Source organism: Durio zibethinus, chromosome 8 (genome assembly GCF_047325235.1).
Source record: "Durio zibethinus cultivar Kanyao isolate XHJ-2024 chromosome 8, ASM4732523v1, whole genome shotgun sequence".
NCBI lineage: Eukaryota > Viridiplantae > Streptophyta > Magnoliopsida > Malvales > Malvaceae > Durio > Durio zibethinus.
In genome coordinates this window covers 22,239,918-22,257,428 of record NC_143169.1, presented here as the reverse complement: position 1 = coordinate 22,257,428, position 17,511 = coordinate 22,239,918, and the positions used below count along the sequence as shown (strand labels likewise).

The following is a 17,511-nucleotide window of genomic DNA, read 5'->3' as shown; positions in this document are numbered from 1 at the left end:
CTCACAACTCGGGGCTCGATACTCGGCTCGAGCTCGATCGAGTTTTATTTTTCAAGCTCGAGCTCGATTCGTGATCGAATTCGAGCTACTCGAGCTCGCTCGATTAAGCTCGATTAATATGTAAAAATAAGCTCGATTTGTATACTCGACAAGAGTTCGATTATTCATGCTCGAACTCGAACTCGAACTCGAACTCGGATTCAAAATATTTTTTTAATTAAAAAAAATAAAAATATATTTAAATATAAAAGCTCGATTAGGCTCGCGAGCTACTCGAGTCAGATATAAGAATACTCGAATTCGGCTCGATCGATAAGTCGAGCTACTCGAGCTCGAGCTCGACTCGACAATAATCGAACCGAATTCGAGTTTTTTTCGAATCGAACCCGAGTAGCTTGCGAGTACTAATGTATCATTTACACCCCTAAACTCAACCCCCTTTATGAGTTCCCAGTTCTTTCATGTCTCTCAAAGTTTTTATTTGATTTTATCAGTTTGCCTACCTAGTGTTTTGCACTTGTAGTGAAATTTGATGAGATGGGCTTCAAGTAGTAAAATAATTTGGGTGAATATTTCTCAGGGAAAGTTGATTGAAATCCACTTTACTGAAACTTAAAAAAAATAGAAAATTTGTGACCAAAGATTCAAACCTGTAAGCTCATTTTTAATATTGATGAAATTCATTTATTGGAGCATATATTTGTTTTTCCTTCATGAAATCTGTAACTAAGCATCAAGTTTGAATTTGTTTTCTTCTCCAAATAGGCAGTTTTGGATCCACCTTTCTTTTCAACCTATGAAGAAATAACACAATATTTTATCTTTGATTTAAGTAAATTAGATAATTTATGTATTCGTATTATATAAAATATTAAAATTAATATATTTATATTATATTTTACATAAAAATTATATATCATAATTTATATCGATACGAAAATATAAAATATAATTTTTTTTATTTTATTAAATTCATATATAATTATTATTATAATTTTAAATCATATTATTTTTATGTTTTATTTTCGTATTTTATTCTTAACATATCTTATATTATATTTTAAATTATTTTCGAGATAGAAATCAAACTTGCCCTTGATTTTAAACTACGTCATGGATGTTCTAATAAATATGCATGATCATGTTAATTGGAAATTATGAATCAACAACGAAATTAAAATTCTTTTGGATATTCATAAAAATCTAAATCTTTTAGGAATTCAATATGAAGGAAGAATACACATTTTAGATCACAATTCTGGATAATAAATTTTACACTTAGGGGTGAGTAGTTTGATTTGTTGGAAAGATAATGAAAATTATAGGAGCAATTTTAATGCCAAAAGAAAAAAGAAAGTTTGTTTAAAATAAAAATGGAAGAAAATAAAAATTGACTAATGAACAACGGCTTACAGAAGGAGAGTCAAAGACGGTGACAATGAGGCACACATTTATCCACATGTCGTTCTCTCACTGGACCTTTTTATCACTTTACGAGTAGGTTTAGCACGAACGAAAAGCAAGGAGTACAACACGCTTCATCGTTTTTTCCTTTTTCTTTCTTCCTCCCCCCAAACAAACTCTGTCGAATAAAAACCCTCAGACTTAAAACCCTAAAACCATTAATTAAAAACAAAGACACCAAACACAGATTTCTGATTCTTTATTTCTAATTCTTTTTTGTTTATATTAACCTTTACTGACTTTTGATAATCTCACCGACAGTAGCATTCTAATGAGTCGATATGATAGCCGCTCTGGCGATCCCATCACCTACCGCGACCGTCGAAGGTAACTACTCAAAATTGCATTACCCAATATTATTAATTTAAGTCTCATTTTTTATATTTTCAAGTTCATTTGTTATTCTAGGTTTTATTGGTTTTTTTTTTTTTTTTTGTACCTAGATTAACTATTCATGTCGTTATTCGTCTTTGTTCCAAAATTAGTGAACTACAAATGACCAAATTCGTGTTAATTTTTAGTTGTGGCTGTGTTTTTCTGTCTGGGTTTTGCGTTACTTTAGTTTAGCTTGGCTTAAAATCCAAGACTAATGAATGATAAATTTTGATTGAATTTGTTTGTTAAATATTTTAATGAATTTGATGTTGTTTTAGCTACCCATTGCTCTAAAATGATTGAATTTAACTTCAAACGCAGTGACATTTCAGTAATTTTAACGCAATGTGCATTGGGACATTGGCAACATCTCCTGTCTAAGTTTCTGTTCTACTATCTAATTTTAGTTTTTTCGAAGTTTCTGTTTGTTTAATTTTATGTGTTGCTAATAGTGACTCAGGGTTTGGTGGGGCTTCAGCATATGGCAGTTCAGTGCGGTCCTCCTCAAGCAGAAGGGATTATGATGGTGCTGAACCGTCTAGGAAGTTGGATTTGGACGGGTTGACTCCTTTTGAGAAGAATTTTTATGTTGAGTCATCGTCGGTGGCAGCAATGTCAGAGACGGAGGTGGAGGAGTATCGGCAACGAAGGGAAATTACGGTTGAAGGCCGTGATGTTCCAAAGCCCGTGAAGAGTTTCCGTGATATGGGATTTCCAGGTAATTTTTGTTGGTTCTTTTAATTAAGTCCAGCTTTTTTTTTTTTCATGTAAGTATCTGTTTTTTTCCTTTTCTTTCTCTTTTCTTTTTAATTTGGCTAAGTTTTTTGTTTGCCTATCAACACAAAGTGAAGCTGCAGGGATTGTTGTATCTGTACTTATTAATGATGTGATTTTTACTTCTTTTCAAGTGTAGTAGATGGCAGAGGCTGTTTTCTGGTCACTGCTCTCTGCTCTCTGGAATCTGAGATTCAATTGATGCACATTTGATGATTTTTCACATTATTGCAATTAAAGATGTATATATTATTTTCTCAAATACAGCTGAGCCTTAGATCCAGACATAAACTGTTTGTTATATGAACCAGTGAGCATAGTTAGCATATTAATGTAATGGTTTTTTCTCTTTAGTAATTAAAATTAGTTGTTTCAGTATCAAAAATGATCTTTAGAGAAGCTGAGAATTTATTAGTTGTGGGATTGAATAAAATGTGTTCTGTTTTCCTAAATCCATTTTTGTATAGAAGTTTAAATTTAAAGTTTAAAAGTGATGGGCACTTTAAAAACCTGAAAATCTGTAGAGCTTTTTTGTGGAGGATTGAGGATATATTGACAGGTAAAAGATTTACATTAAAGGAAATGTCTTTTTGAGTGACCAGAATACCAGGTGTACCATCTTACAACCTTAACATTGACCAAGTTTGTTTGAATGGTGAACATAGTTGATGACTGCTGTTTAATGCTTAGCGTTTTGTCGTTTACCTAGCTACCTCTTTGGGTTCTTTGTCTGTTTACTTAGCTACCATTTAGGTTCTGTGTTATTTACTTGGCAATTGGTGACAAGACGACAAACTTAGTATTTCTTTATTACTTGAAGATTCTCAATTATGTATTTGCTCCCAGAAAAGCATCTATAAGCTCCATGACTGGACTAGACAGTTATTGTATTGACAATAGGTTTTGAGTCACAGCTTCTGGCTTTGTTTGTGCATGATCACTTTTCTAAATGATGTCTGATTAGAACTAGTGCCAACAAGCAGCTTAATAAAAGTTTTTTTTTTTTTGGAAGGAGGTTAATAGAAGATTTTGATGTCATCTTATTGTTTCTAGTAGTTACTAAATGCTCACAAGGAAACAGCTATCTATTGCCTTTATGGATTTACCCCTTTGGGCAATAAATTAGGCTCATCTCAAACCTTCATTTTCCCATATCTTTGCTGATATGCTCTTGCTGCTTCTAGATGTTAAATCACTGGTGGTTTATTGATGCCATGTTATGAATTGTTTATCAGTCTAAAGAGTGATTTTATGACGTGTAACATATTTGCATATACACTTCATACCATAGTAAAAAGATTATCCTTTTGATGGTTAAAGAAGTTGTTATTTCAAAATGTTTTGGGTATTTCTTAGTTATATAGAATTTCACTTCAGTATTTGAAAATAATTTTATTTATAAGCGTTTTGGGTATTTCTCATCTCTTCATAGATTCTTCTGTTGTGATAATTTATGTTCTTTTCTTGACTCCAGACTATGTAATGCAAGAAATCATAAAAGCTGGCTTTGTTGAACCAACAGCCATACAAGCTCAAGGCTGGCCAATGGCTTTGAAGGGCCGCGATCTCATTGGTATTGCTGAAACTGGATCAGGGAAGACTCTTGCCTATTTATTGCCTGCAATTGTCCATGTCAACGCACAGCCAATTTTAGGTAAACAGTTAACTCCTAATTATGATTTGCTTTCCTTAGCATGTTTTTAATAATTGGAGGGAATAACTTTTGATCATATTGTATATATTTTCAGCTCCTGGAGATGGCCCAATTGTATTAGTGTTAGCTCCAACACGTGAACTTGCGGTTCAAATACAACAAGAATCTGCCAAGTTTGGTGCCTCATCAAGGATCAAGAATACATGCATATATGGTGGGGTACCAAAGGGACCTCAAGTTCGTGATCTCCAGAAAGGTATATGGTTATTTGCTTGGGCAACTGTTCCATTGTATTTTGTTGTTCCTTAACTTCTTGTTGTCTCTTATACATGGTCTTTCAGTTTAAGATGCTTTCTGACATGTTTATTAGTAGATTAAATAATCAGTTATCTTTGGTTTGTAGTTTCTTACACTTGTTGATAATAAAAATGATAATATTGTTTGTTGGAACAGGTGTTGAGATTGTTATTGCTACACCGGGGAGATTAATAGATATGTTGGAGTCACATCACACAAATTTGCGAAGAGTTACTTATTTAGTATTGGATGAGGCAGATCGGATGTTAGATATGGGATTTGAGCCTCAGATACGAAAAATTATTTCTCAGGTCTTTGTTCTCTCTCTTTCTCTATCTCTCTCTCTCTCTCTCCATGCCCTTGAAAATAACAATTTATTAACTCAATGTTGGGAAAAAAGTATATCATGAATCATCTTTCTATGTATGAGAACAGTTCATTGTGGGAGTAATGGTTTCTCTTCTCATCTCTCTTCCTTATCTTCCTCGTTAACCTTCTTAATGCCACTCAAGTATACTTTAAAAAAATGAAATCTCAGACTTTGCTATTTATACTTGTTGCTTAATTGTCCAAGTGATGTGGTGGAATTTAACTCTGTAGGATGATAAGAGTGTTGATTTCAGAAGTCTAAGCTAAAAGCTTTAAGAATTCATGAAAGAATTAGATTCTTTGCCTTGGTTTACAATTCAATGCAGCCTTGCTCCCGCCAGAAGAAAAATGATTTAAGAGGGCAAAATGAGAGGAGGAAATAGTGTAATCTCCAAATTTACCTGTGATTTAGCTAAGAATATGTGCTTGTGTAGAACCTCTATTTTTTTTTATATAAGCACTGAAATGAGTTGGCATTCTCACCCTCTAGCTCAGCCCCTCTTTCTGTAAGTGTTTCTTATGCATTATGCTTTATGCAGATCCGTCCTGACCGTCAAACTTTGTACTGGAGTGCTACTTGGCCAAAGGAGGTTGAACAGTTGGCCAGGCAGTTTCTTTACAACCCATACAAAGTAAGATGCTTCATAATTTTAGTAACATTTACTCATTGGCTTCACCTGTGTGGGGATGTTATATATTGCTATTAGTTATGACATTTTACTTTCTATTTAATGCTGATGTGATTTCCATGTATCATCTCATTTACTTTCTCTTTGTTATTTTATAACTTTGAGAATTTCTAGTCTTTCCTAATATAATACATAGCTTCTAAATCTGATTTTATGGAATAATTACCTTTAAGGGTCTTTGCTATTCACTTTGTTGTTTTTGATGCTTTGTTATTTGCTTAATTTATTGTCTTATTGGTCTTTGTGCAGGTGACAATTGGATCTGCAGATTTAAAAGCTAACCATGCTATTCGCCAACATGTTGACATTGTTTCAGAGAGTCAGAAATATAACAAGTAGACAGCAGTTTACTTCGTTCTTATGGTTTTTAGTTCTTTCACTGTAACATATAGTATTGGGATGTTTTGAGGCTGTTCAGACTTTATTGATCTGTCTTGATATTCTAGATTGGTGAAGCTGCTAGAGGATATCATGGATGGTAGCAGAATTTTGATTTTCATGGATACCAAGAAAGGTTGTGACCAGATCACTAGGCAACTTCGCATGGATGGTTGGCCTGCTCTCTCAATTCATGGAGATAAAAGTCAAGCAGAAAGGGATTGGGTCCTCTCAGAGTTTAAAGCTGGCAAGAGCCCTATAATGACTGCAACAGATGTTGCAGCTCGTGGTTTAGGTATGTATATTTATATTTATATTTTATTGAGTACTTTGCTTTCTATTTTTTTTGGACTCTTTTTACTTGAATCTGGCATCTGATTTGCTGCCAGCTAGTAATGTTGATAATTCCCGTTTTTAGTTGTCTGAAACACTACCTTTTTAAATTGTTGAAGTTATTAATTATTGCTGCTTAGCTATTATTCTGAGGTCTTGTTACCATATCCATGGCTTCTTTTTATGTAAACAAATCATTATTTAACCATTCATTTCATAGTATTGATGCTTTGGTAATGTAATGCCCCCAATCCAACTTTCAGAAGTTGTAAGGATTCGTTATGGTATATATGTAGAGATGTAATTACATACTTGTGAAGTATACAAAATTGTGAGACCTTTTTATATGAATGTAGCTTTGCAAGGTGTAGTAATTTTCCTTCACATGTAGCTTTATTGAACTGGGGATAGTCTCCTTAATTAATTAAATTGTGATCATGATGATGTTTTTGACTTGAATTTTGCAGATTATCCTTATTTTCCTATGTATGTTAGTATCCGACATTCATATTTTTACATGCAACTCGTTATTGCAATTTGTCTGGCTAGCATTAGTGTTTTGATTCCTTTTACAGAATAGAAATTTACATGGAGTTTGGGGTAATCTGGCTTGCCTTAGGACTTGATTGAAAGAACCACTTGCATGTTTAGAATGCGAATGAGTTCACACATTCTGCTTAACTCTCGGAAAGGGACAGTCAACTTTACTGGCCTCACTATCTGGGTTACTTACTAATTTGGTTGGTGGCAGATGTGAAAGATGTGAAATATGTAATCAATTATGACTTCCCGGGATCCCTTGAGGATTATGTCCATCGCATTGGTCGAACAGGAAGAGCTGGGGCAAAAGGCACTGCCTATACTTTCTTCACAGCTGCAAATGCCAGATTTGCAAAAGAACTTATTGCCATACTTGAGGAAGCAGGACAAAAGGTCAGTCCTGAGTTGGCAGTGATGGGACGTGGTGCACCTCCTCCACCATCAGGTTAGTTCACTGTAGTTCTTTTGGAACACACAGACACATGCCAATATTGGCACCATACAGCAGCAAATTCAATGGAATTGGATGAATTTTAGCCAGTTTTGATACCCTTTGCACATCTAGATACTTGATTCATGAAGAGACCACTGGAAAACACCCGGGCATTACAATAGAAGTAATTGTTAACTGAGCTACATTTTGCTTTGATGGCCTGTAATTATATAAGAAAATTAAATGGAGCTGTAGGAGCTAATTGAGCTGATTGAATTGCCTGATGTGTGTGTTACTTGATTTTTATGCACAAATAAATAGACATGTCTGGCATGTTGTACGCAAGTTCTCAATCATGATACATTATTTCTCATACTCATTTTGTTTATCTGATGAATCAGGTCATGGTGGTTTTCGAGACCGAGGTAGAGGTTCTGGTGGCGGTCGCCCATGGAGCTGATTAATCAAAAGATCCCCACAAGGAGAAAGTTGTAAGACTATGAGGGTACAGTGTAGTGTAGACATAATTTGTTTGACTGTCACTACTACTACTTTTCTGGGTTCAACTGTCAGCGGGAAGATAGAAACTTGTAAATTAATTTTGTTTTTACTTTCTGATAATCCATTTTTTCCCCCATTAAGCGAAGAACTAATGAACGAAAAAGAACTAGAGTTGTATTTTTTGTTACCATACCCTGGCCTGGGCCAAAGCCTGAAGTCATCTTGATCATGTGATCCTCGACAAATTAAAGCTAAAGAAATCAAGGACGTAGACATATGATAATCCTTCACCAAACTGCCTCCACTCCCCACTTCTATCACTTTACGATAGCATGATCGAGTTTTTAAATATTCAATTCTAAAAGAATGCAACACGACGACTATTAAGGTAAAAAAAAAAAAAAAGGTGCTTATGACTTAGGTTGGGTTCAATTATTGTTTATATTTAATATTAATAGTTTATATATTTATTTAAGTTGGATTCAATTTAATATTCTAGATTTTAAGTTTGACTTAAAATGAAAAAATAAATTTTAAATTTATTTATTAAATTTAATTTATATAATAAAAAATAAAAAATTTTAATAAAATATAAAAATTTAAGTTCACATATATTCATATAATCATAATATTTTAATTATTTATTTTATTTGAGTTAACTTAGGTTTTAATTTTTTTTATTTAAGGTTCAATTTAAAATTTAAGTCGGGTTAAAAATTATGATTAAATTTGTTTAATTGATTTTAATCTTTTATCTAAATTTAAAAAAAATTTAGGCAACCTTTGAAATCTGGATAGATAATCCGACCCTTTAACGGGTCTAAGCTCAGTCTTAAAATCTTTTTTATGAGAATCGATAATAGAAAGGGAATTGTTCTGCCAAAAGAGGCCTTGACACGATGACAAACGCACGAAGGCCGCCCAGACCAGAAACAGGATCAATACGTCGTCGCTTAAAATATTTTTCCTCCTACTTAACAAAAAGGCAACCTTGGGCAACTCTCAGATAACGGCTTCTCTTCTTTCATCTAACCATCTCCCAAAAAAAAGATAAAAGATAAAAATTCACCTGACAAAAAATATTTTTTTAATATTTTAATCAAGTCCCTGCTAACAAACCCTAGTTTGTCATTCATATCCTCATCACAGGTTTCAACTCATCTTCTTTTTCCTTTTTTTTTTTTTTTAATTATTTGATTAACAATAAAAACAGAAACTGAGGACTCATATTTTCTCCTGTAAAGGTTTTTTTTTTTATTTTTTTATTTGAATTGTAAGTTTTTGCTTAAATATCTGTTTTGGTTGCACACAAAACGGTCTAGAAGCAGAGAAAAGAAGTGGGTTTTTTTTCTTAATCTGACCGTTAAGAGTTGAATTGTGCTCAAGTAAGAAGAAAAAGTCGACTTTTTTTTTTTACTGTTTTAGATTGGTAATTTAGGTTTTTTAGCTAATTTATGTAAATTTATGGTTTTTTTCTTCGTTTTTGTCTGTATTTGCTTTTGTGCATTTATGTTTATAAATTTTGTATACCAAATTTGATAGAAGAGAACTTAACATGGCAGTGGAAATAGATGATTGGAGATTTCAAATTGGTTTATGTGGAATAAGGTTTCTAGTGTTCTTTTTTTTTGGATAAATTAAGGTTTCAGTTTTTATCTGAAATTGATGGGGCCCAAGCAAGAACAATGGTAGCTTTATTGTTGAACGTCTGCCATAGGAGTTTAGAACATAGTGTTGTTCATGTTTTGTTATGGGAATTTAAGGCTGATTGTCACCTTTAGTGTATGCATTAGGGGATTTGATTGTTCAGAAAAGGAATGTTAATCCACGCACTTGATTGAAACTTAGCAAACCGGTTAAAGTTCTGGACTTCTTTGCTTCTGTTTCTTGGTATTCTACATATGATTCATCTAAACTCTGTTCAACAGTTGTATGAGAGAGTCAGTTGAGCTGCATCTGGCTTTTTTTTTTTCCTGCTTGTTATTAATTATGGAAAATCTTTTGGATCCAATTGGCACTTGTTGTGTATATTGTTTTCCTCTTCATAGTGGACTGCATAAATTTCATTAAGACTCTGATTAACAGGTTCCGTGCGAAAATGCAGTTATATACTAAGTCTGTCACAATTACGATATTTATAAATGCTGTTTATAAAATGATTCAAATATTCATTAAAGCTGACTATAAAATTATTCAAATGTGCTACTTTTTCCCAGAATAATTTAAAATGGCTGGGAGAAACCGCATTTCTCGCGAAGTCTTCAATGACCGGCGTGGATTCCCTCCTGAAAGACCTTTCCTTCGTGGTCCTCCTCTGCCACAGCCACCTCCTCATCCTGTGTTGCTGGAGGAAGAAATTGAAATTCAGCATGCTGAATTTCGGAGGCTTTTGACTGATAACCGCAGGCTAGTAGAAGATCGAATGGCTATAAATCAAGAACTTGCTGCTGCGAAAGAGGAAATTCATCGTTGGAATCACGTCATTGGTGAAATTAGGGCAGAACAAGAACTGCACTCAAGGGGACTTATTGAGAAAGGCTTGAAACTTGAGGTAGATCTCCGTGCAACTGAACCATTGAAAAAAGAGGCTGTGCAACTCCGTGCTGAAGTTCAGACACTGAATACTGTTAAGCAGGAGCTAACTGGCCAAGTTCAGACTCTCAAGCAAGATGTTGCCAGGCTGCAAGCTGATAATCAACAGATACCTATCATAAGAGCAGAAATTGATGGCCTGCACCAGGAATTGATGCATGTGAGGTATATACCTGAATTCTTTTTCACCCTTCTACTTTTTAAAATTTTCCAAACGAATGAAAGTGCTTCCTTTCCATCAAACATTTAACTTGCAGCTCCACTTATTATTATATCCGATCATATTTTTAATTGCTAAGTTTGAAATTTATTTCATAGGACTGCTATTGATTATGAAAAGAAGGCAAATATTGAGCTGATGGAACAAAGACAAGCAATGGAGACAAGCATGGTCACCATGGCACGTGAAGTTGAAAAGCTACGTGCGGCACTTGCCTGCTTGGATGGTAGACCATGGGCTGCCAGTATGACCTATCTTTCTTCTATCTATTTGGTTTATGTTTCTCCTTCAAACTTGAGTAGTGTGATGTTTGTTGTTTAATGTGCTGGCTTTTCATTAGTTTTCATCCTTTGACTCAGGCTGTGTTCCACACCTTGTGTTTCCTAGATTTCTTTCTTTCCTGTCACCATTCTGATAGGATTTTCTAACGGTTTTTCACCAAGCCTAGTTGTATTTATTGGAGTTTATCTGTGAGAAAATTCTCAACTGTTCATTCTACGTACACATCATTCTGTGTACATATGGGGGTCCATTTTACCTTGGACTACACAAGAGGACTTGTTTTCTCTCACTCATAAATGTCCCTCTACACCACCATTCCTTTCTGATTCTGAAGATTTGAACTTGGGACCTTCAAGTGGAGCGTCTGAAGTTCAAATGGCCGGGTGTCTCTTGTAGACTCCATTCAACTTGCATTGATGTGTTCTGGGTTTTGCCTTAGTCCTTTGGTCTGCTCAATTGAATGATAGTAACTATATTTTGCTCCCTTGCCCACTTCCCTTCTTCTTGTCTAGAGTTCATAAAATAATTGATTAGTTGATATAATGTATTGACTCGGAGCATTGGTGTTTTATGTTACTTCTAATCTCAATGTCTTGATGAATGATGGCTCAAGGCGGACCATATGGGATGAAATTCAACAGTTCGGAGGGGGCTGTTCCTTCTCCATATGAAGGATATGGGGCTCATCTGGTATTTATGCTCATCTTCTTGTCTGATTTATTTGTTTGGCCATAAAGCTATTACATCAGGATTGTAATTTTTTCAATTCAAAATTGTTTTTACTTAACAGGGTGTTGCGGACAAAGGTCCTTTTTATGGTCGTGGTCCTGTTTCTTGGGAGAGGCCTCGCATGGCTCGTCACTAGGAGAGTTATTGCTTGATGGAAGAAAGATGACATTGTTGTTCCACTTTTAAACTGCAAAATATTGATCAGCACGGAGTTCATCATCTATGTCTGCGTGCGACATCAATAATTTTTATCTTAATATATTGTTAGTCATCTTAAACTTCTTATATAAGATTCTGTTGTGCTTTCTGTTAATTGGTAGAGGAAGTGGCATCCCATTTATATACACGAGATCATAATATGATAATTTGGACTTCTATTGGGTCCAATTCTTCATTGCTAGTTTTCTTTTTTCTTTTCTTTTTTTTTTGTCTGTTTTTAGGTAATTATTTTATCCCTTTTGCTTGATTATAACTAATATTACTTTCATTAGAAGTGCCGGCCTCTGAATAGGGTAGTCGTCTTGGATCCATTTGTAATTTACGGCCTATGAATGAAGCTTTTGAATGAAGCTTTTGGTTACAACTTACAAGTTAATGGATGCTACCTTTTTGAGCGATTTGGCAAAATTCTTGGAACCATTTGTGTGTGATAGTAGATTGTAGAAGAAGCAAAGAAGTTATGCCTAGCTGTAGAAAGATAATGTAACGTCCAATGGAACACAAACCCTACATTTTAGTCGTAGTGTAGATTCTTTTAGTTTCTAGGTCATCTCGTGCAACATTTGAATACTAGTAATTTTGGTGGAGGTCATATTTCTCTTGAAAATTGAAAGTTATTGCTTTGTGGATATTGTTGGAGGTGGATATGTTAATATTAAGTGCATGATATTCTATGTGAGATAAATAGGGTAACATGTATCATGGTAGATTGTGGTTCTGAATATGTGCATTTCTTGTATTTAATCTGGAAGCAGAAGTTGGTAGGAAGATATGTTCAACTTGCTTCAAAGGGCCACTTATGGACATTTGTTGGGAGTTGATCTATTAAATTTTGAATGCATGCTATTTCTTCTGAGATGAATTGAGACTTTGTATCTCTGTAGAATCAAGATGTGCTGTTTGGTATGTAATTCAGGAGGTTATAAGTTGCATTTTTACCAGGAATAGAAATCTCTGAGAATGAATTCTTATCTCTCAAGTGATATGGACATTCTATTGGACAGTGAGAATGATCTCATGCTCTAGATGTAAATTGTTTAGAGCATTCATGAGCTGCCCTTTCGTGTGCTTTTATTAGCTCTTATTTCTTGATGACTGCTGTTGCAGTATATGAAGTATGGTTGCTGCAAATTTTAGTGGTTTTGCTTTTAGGTCTCTTGTTCGCTCCTTGCAAGCAAGTCTTATTGGAGAATCATTTGTCTTACTTAAATTTACTGTAAAGTGCCCTCAGTATCCATTGCTATGTGGTTGTCTCTGAAGCTTTGAGGTGCAAGTGTTGTTGGGAATAGTCAAAATGGCATGGTGCATGTGAGCAGGGCCTTGTTTGGATATATATATATATATATATATATATATATATTTTGGAATAGTTTTTATATTATTTTTCCTTTTTGGAGTATATGACTTGGAAAACTGGTGCAAGAGTCTGGTGCAAGAGTTTTATTTCCTTGTGTTCTTATGGTCTGTTGAGAATGTGATGAAGAGCAAGACCTTATTTGGTTTTGACTTTTAACGGACTTTGGCTTGAGGTATTTTGGATTTAGAAAGTATTAGTCTTGATAGAGTTTGCAGAGCTACTTATAATTTCCTCTGATGGTACTAGTTGTAAAAATGGGTTTTCCCAGCTATAATGCATGGGCCAATGTAAACATTTGTGCATGCAGTATCACAACTCATTTTGAGCTATAGTCAACATTTTCTTGTAAGTTTATCAGAATTACAAAAGGGTTCAACTAGCCTTTCCTTTGTTTTTTTAGAGGATTTATGATAGGGTTTGATCACACTCTACAATTGAGGGATTTCTAGTAGTAAGCTGATGAAGCAGGTGGCATATGAGGTAGAATATGTTTTATGTGAAGAAAAGGGTTCAGATTCTGGAATATTAGTCAGTTATTGGATGTGCTTTTCCATAAATGGCAAGTGCCATGGGTATATCCTTTCAAAACATGCATGGCGATTGAACACAAAAGTCATGGCTCCTTGATTGGATGAAGGATTGTTTGCAGTTCATCCTTCAATTTAATCTCATAGCCATGGTCTGCAGTTTTATTCCATGTCCATAGTATCATCTGCAGTTCTGCAGTTTCTTCTGGTGCAACTCTGCAGCTCTTCTATCATTTTCTTGTTCTGCAAAGTTATTTAGTGGTCAACATATTCCAGCCACCTACATGATTACAAGTGGCTCCGTTATGTATTGACATGACACTGAGTATCTGAAGGAGGATGGGCATGCCATATGGAAGAGGCTGACTACTGATCTATACTTATGTAGGCAAGTTTTCTGTCCGTGTAATTTGAGTTCCATGTATCTAAAATTTGATATTTGTTTTTAAGTTGAATTTTCCTGACATGCTGTCTTTGATTTCATTCTCTTAATTTGGCATTTCCTGCTTTATGTAGAGACCTATCTGCTAATGCTCACATAAAAACTTAATGCTAGTATTGATTTATCTGGGATTAGTATTTATATTTTTTATTTAATTTTGTTCGGTTTGGGATATTTTTGCAAAGCTCCTGTGGAAATAAGTGGTTACATCTACTAGCACTGTTGCTGCAAAGAATTTCTTGAGCCTGTTTTCATACTTGTATCCTTGCAAAGTCTCTTAGCATTTGCACCCCGTATTGGTTGAATTAGGTTTCAGGTTGATCAATTTATAGTTAAACGAGTGGATGTGTGTTTGTCATTTGCCAAGGGTTTGGATGAGGAGAAGGTCCTGCAAAAAAATTTCAAAAAGTTATCATGCTATCAGACTCTTGTTTGTACCAGTTTGTGGTGAAATATTCCATTGGATGTGCCAAAATTAGTAATCTAGGATTGGCAGTGGAAACATCTTATTCTAAGTGCTCAAGGATGGTAGAAGATGTTAGGTTTAATTGGAACATTTGTTTGGATAATTCTTGATTTATGTGATTCACTTGAACGTACATACTTCACAATTAAGATGTTCATGAAGATTTGGTGTAGAATTCACACATCATCTAGAAGGGGAGATAAATGGTATCACTGCTGAGGATGGATGTTTCTCTTTGCTATTTAAGTGGGAAGGAGTTTGTAGAGTAACAATCTATGACGTTATTTAAGAGTACTTTGAGTGGCTTCTTTAATTAGATAAGATGTTTTTCTATTTGAAGGAGCACTTACATAGAGAAAATCTGTTGGAGTGATGAATCATTCAGTGAAGCTAAAATTTTTTTGGGGCAATGAAATATTTTAATGCCAGGCTGTTTGAGGAAGTGAAAAACTTGTGTCATATTTCTGACTACATATCGCTATATCTTTTTATTCTTAATGAGATCAAGGTATGAATCATTTTTGTTTTTTATAGCTAGAGCACTGTATTGATAGGGGAAAGTACTTCTTTTATCCTACATACGAAGTCTGTCAAAGCTGGCATTGGCTGGATGAAGCAGACTTCAAATGAAATTCCTAACTTTATACGGATCTCATCCGACAATAGTTTCCTTGTTTTAAGGATTATGTTTCCTACATTATGCTAACAATTTGAGGAAAAATAGTTCTATTTGTGTAAATTCGTATTTGAGCACTGACAGTTGAATGAACATTAGTATGGAGTTGCTGTTTGCTTCGTGAGGCTTTCCTTCATGCATTTCAAGGTATATGAAGAATCAACTTGAGGCAGGCCTCAAATTGTTAGTTATGGTCATCTTGTTAGTAAGATGCTTATGTGATTGTAGAAGTGGAGGCAGGTGTAGATGTGATTCCTGAGCTGCTACATTGCTGGCAAGTTCTTTTATAATGAATAATTGTAGTTTCCTTTAGATCACTTTTTTGGTTAAATCAAATTGCTTCTTGCTTACTACTCATTAAAGAAGATGTTTTCTTGTTTGTTGGAGAACTTTCCTTGCAAATTGATAGTTCAATTTGTAGATTCCTCCTAATTTTTTGTTTTTAATGTTTGCAGAGGGGAAGCTAGTATGTTCATCATGCAAAAAGGTAATGAAAGAAGATCAGGTATAACTTACATGAGATTGAGGAAATATGAATGAGGTAAAGTTACACTTGCTTCCAGACAAACTTGGAAGAAAATGAAAAAGAGAACTTTCTGTCTGCATGCGTATGAGTTCATTGGTTTATATGCATTTCAATTTAAAGGAGATGAATGGAACTTTGTTATATTATTTTATTTACTTTTGGGTGGCTGTGCAGGTAGGGGGCAGGGATTATAAGTTGTTAGGTTAAACAATGACAGCCATCATTTTCTGTTTTGTAGCCAATGATCTCCATCCCGTTCTCTTTTGTTATCTCCTGTGATCTCTAGTGACTGCAGGATTTGATTGCAATTCCTTTGTACGATCAACCAAGGATGTCATCATATAAGCTTGTTTCACAGTCAGCATTGCCTTAAATGTTTTACCGTCTTAATCATCTCTGGTTAGATGGAATTTCCAACTAACTTGGAACTTTCTAACATCTAACTTTTTTGTTGGTGGTTCATCTGTGATGATATTTCTGAAATTTGTCCTTTTTTTTTTTATAGGTTTTATAGCATTCACTAGCTTCTAAAAACATTTGAGAAGAAAACTAGCTTTCAATTTTGAAAGAAAAAAGCTTTGCTCACCACTAATCACTAAAAAGTAATAAGCTAAAGGTAGTATGCCTGCTCTAACTAATTGTTTTTGTTCTATATACTGCAATGATACTGTTGTTTGCATAATTTTAAAGCTATTATGGTTTTTACTTTTTTATGTGTGTGTGTGTGTGTGTCTGTGTAACAGATACGTTCTCTTGCTTGATGATTAGCACCGGGAGAAGCAAACTGCATTTTGTCGTGCATAATCTTTAAATGTCAAATTTTGATGCTACAGCACCCACCCCTATCCTGGTTAGTTGGTGTTATGTTGATCCTCTAGTGTTGCTGCTTTGATTACTGAAGCTGATGCAATGCTGTAACATGAGACCTTATGCCTGTTAGCTCCCTAATGTGTTAAAAATAGATGGTCTTGTAAACAATAGGCATGAATCTTTCTTGTTTAACTTAAAATCATGCTAGTTATAGGATTTTGAAAATTCTTTTCCCCTAATCCTATCTTAATAGTTTTGCCTTTCCTAGGTTGTTTATTTAGTGTTTCAGTAGACAAAAATGAAACATAAAATTCCATTAGAGCCCATAACAATACAGTACTTTTTGCTACGTTTGAGTTAAATACTTAGCTATAAGTTGTAAAAATTGGTGGAAGCACTTTCGATCTTTTTCCCTTCACCTTCACCGGGGTTTTCCTGTCTGGAAAGTTCCCATCACCATTGGCAACATCTTCAACCAAACCATCCACTGTCACGTTAACAGGGTAAGTGACAAGGTGAACTCCAATGTCCACGATTCGTTCATTGGCATAAATTCGCCACATTTGGTCACTTACTGAACGCATTTGGTCGACACATTCCAGGCTACGTGGCTCCAGGATTATGTCATCGGCTAGTCCAGTGTGCTCGCACCATAGGCATGGATATCAGTAGGAGTTGTCGAATTGCTTTCAGGATTTTCTGGCAGCTGATACTGGTAGCAGCCTATTGCAATTTCTGTGTCTCGTCCATCGATCTTTGGTTTATGTTAGCAGATCCTATTAGAATGTACAAATAATCCACTGAAAGTGGCAACAGCAACAAACATGGTTAATCGCAAATCAAGATTGTTATTACCTT

General features: G+C 34.7%; 2 protein-coding genes across 11 annotated transcripts; both read left to right on the top strand.

Moving 5' to 3' along the window:
• Nucleotides 1-1,510: 1,510 nt before the first annotated feature.
• LOC111278977 (DEAD-box ATP-dependent RNA helicase 20-like) lies at nucleotides 1,511-7,997 on the top strand. 2 transcript variants are annotated; one of them, XM_022865786.2, is made up of 10 exons: nucleotides 1,511-1,791; nucleotides 2,292-2,557; nucleotides 4,088-4,267; nucleotides 4,362-4,523; nucleotides 4,721-4,875; nucleotides 5,473-5,565; nucleotides 5,872-5,957; nucleotides 6,069-6,295; nucleotides 7,085-7,318; nucleotides 7,708-7,997. In XM_022865786.2, the coding sequence occupies exons 1-10, from the start codon at nucleotides 1,736-1,738 to the stop codon at nucleotides 7,764-7,766; spliced, it is 1,518 nt and encodes a 505-aa protein (XP_022721521.2). In that variant the 5' UTR covers nucleotides 1,511-1,735; the 3' UTR covers nucleotides 7,767-7,997. The 2 variants fall into 2 exon arrangements, with proteins under 2 accessions (XP_022721521.2, XP_022721522.2); XM_022865787.2 differs by lacking the exon at nucleotides 5,473-5,565.
• Nucleotides 7,998-8,811: 814 nt separating this feature from the next.
• Nucleotides 8,812-17,507, top strand: LOC111278975 (protein FLX-like 3). Of its 9 annotated transcripts, none has more exons than XR_016344046.1 (8): nucleotides 8,812-8,956; nucleotides 10,024-10,564; nucleotides 10,718-10,863; nucleotides 11,515-11,591; nucleotides 11,692-11,893; nucleotides 15,773-15,804; nucleotides 16,587-17,156; nucleotides 17,256-17,507. XR_016344046.1 is itself a non-coding variant. In XM_022865783.2 (5 exons), exons 2-5 carry the CDS (start codon nucleotides 10,035-10,037, stop codon nucleotides 16,602-16,604), a joined length of 726 nt encoding a protein of 241 aa, XP_022721518.1. In that variant the 5' UTR covers nucleotides 8,812-8,956; nucleotides 10,024-10,034; the 3' UTR covers nucleotides 16,605-16,745. The 9 variants fall into 9 exon arrangements, 3 of the variants coding, with proteins under 3 accessions (XP_022721518.1, XP_022721516.1, XP_089620838.1); XR_016344045.1 differs by adding an exon at nucleotides 16,349-16,459 and having other exon boundaries at nucleotides 15,773-16,242; nucleotides 16,587-17,507; XR_002688853.2 differs by lacking the exons at nucleotides 16,587-17,156; nucleotides 17,256-17,507 and having other exon boundaries at nucleotides 10,024-10,358; nucleotides 10,443-10,564; nucleotides 15,773-16,217.
• The last annotated feature ends 4 nt before the right edge of the window (nucleotides 17,508-17,511 follow it).